Source organism: Rasamsonia emersonii (genome assembly GCF_000968595.1).
Source record: "Rasamsonia emersonii CBS 393.64 chromosome Unknown ctg1118621762349, whole genome shotgun sequence".
Taxonomy (NCBI): domain Eukaryota; kingdom Fungi; phylum Ascomycota; class Eurotiomycetes; order Eurotiales; family Trichocomaceae; genus Rasamsonia; species Rasamsonia emersonii.
Genome location: NW_013562574.1, coordinates 456 through 1,173, shown reverse-complemented (window position 1 = coordinate 1,173; position 718 = coordinate 456). Strand labels below are relative to the sequence as shown.

Here is a 718-nt window from a genome sequence, read left to right as displayed (position 1 = left end):
AAGGGGGGCCGAAGGAAGACTGGAAGAAACATAAATAAGGACAATTATACTCATGTATCTAGCCTTTCCTTACTCGCGCTCAATTCAATCCATTTAACCTGAGTTACTAAGATACTTACTTTGGGGGTCAGTAAGACTTCTTACTACTAGTGGTATACTTCGGTATAGCTCTAGTAGGCGTTGCCTCTGACCTAGTCGTTATCGTTCTTGTTCACCTGAAGCACCCCTATCGTGTATCTTTGCGAGACCCCATTATATCGCGAGAAGTCGTTCGAGGAAGAGCCCTTCGCCAGGTAGGCCGTTGTCTCGAGGAAGAGGAGACCCGGGTCGGTTAGACCGTCGCGTGCTCGTGAACGACACAGAGTCAAGAAGACTCCTTGATCCTTCCCTAACCACCATCGTTAAGTATCGACGACTACGGTTGGACCCAACGCGTAACACATCGCTGTGTTGGACAGCGCTGATTCCTGTTGGCTCATAACAATAACTATACCTAACTATAATCCTAATATACTAACTAGATATTATACTATAATACTATAAAGAATAAAGGACTTAACAGCCTAGGGCCTAGGCCTTTAAAAAGGGGGGAGGATTATAATACTATAGGTTATAGTAAGCTTAAAGATACTATAGACTAGATACTTTACTAATTATATGACTTTACTCTAAAGCCTTTTAAGTTATATGACCTATAAACTTATATTAGTTTTCTAAA

At 41.5% G+C, this 718-nt stretch overlaps 1 protein-coding gene across 1 annotated transcript; it reads left to right on the top strand.

Moving 5' to 3' along the window:
- Positions 1 to 190: 190 nt before the first annotated feature.
- Positions 191 to 481, top strand: T310_10043 (uncharacterized protein; the record flags this gene model as incomplete). The annotated part of the gene is made up of 1 exon (XM_013467526.1): positions 191 to 481. A coding segment is annotated over one exon (291 nt), but the record flags the coding sequence as incomplete, so codon positions are not given.
- Between the last annotated feature and the right edge of the window lie 237 nt (positions 482 to 718).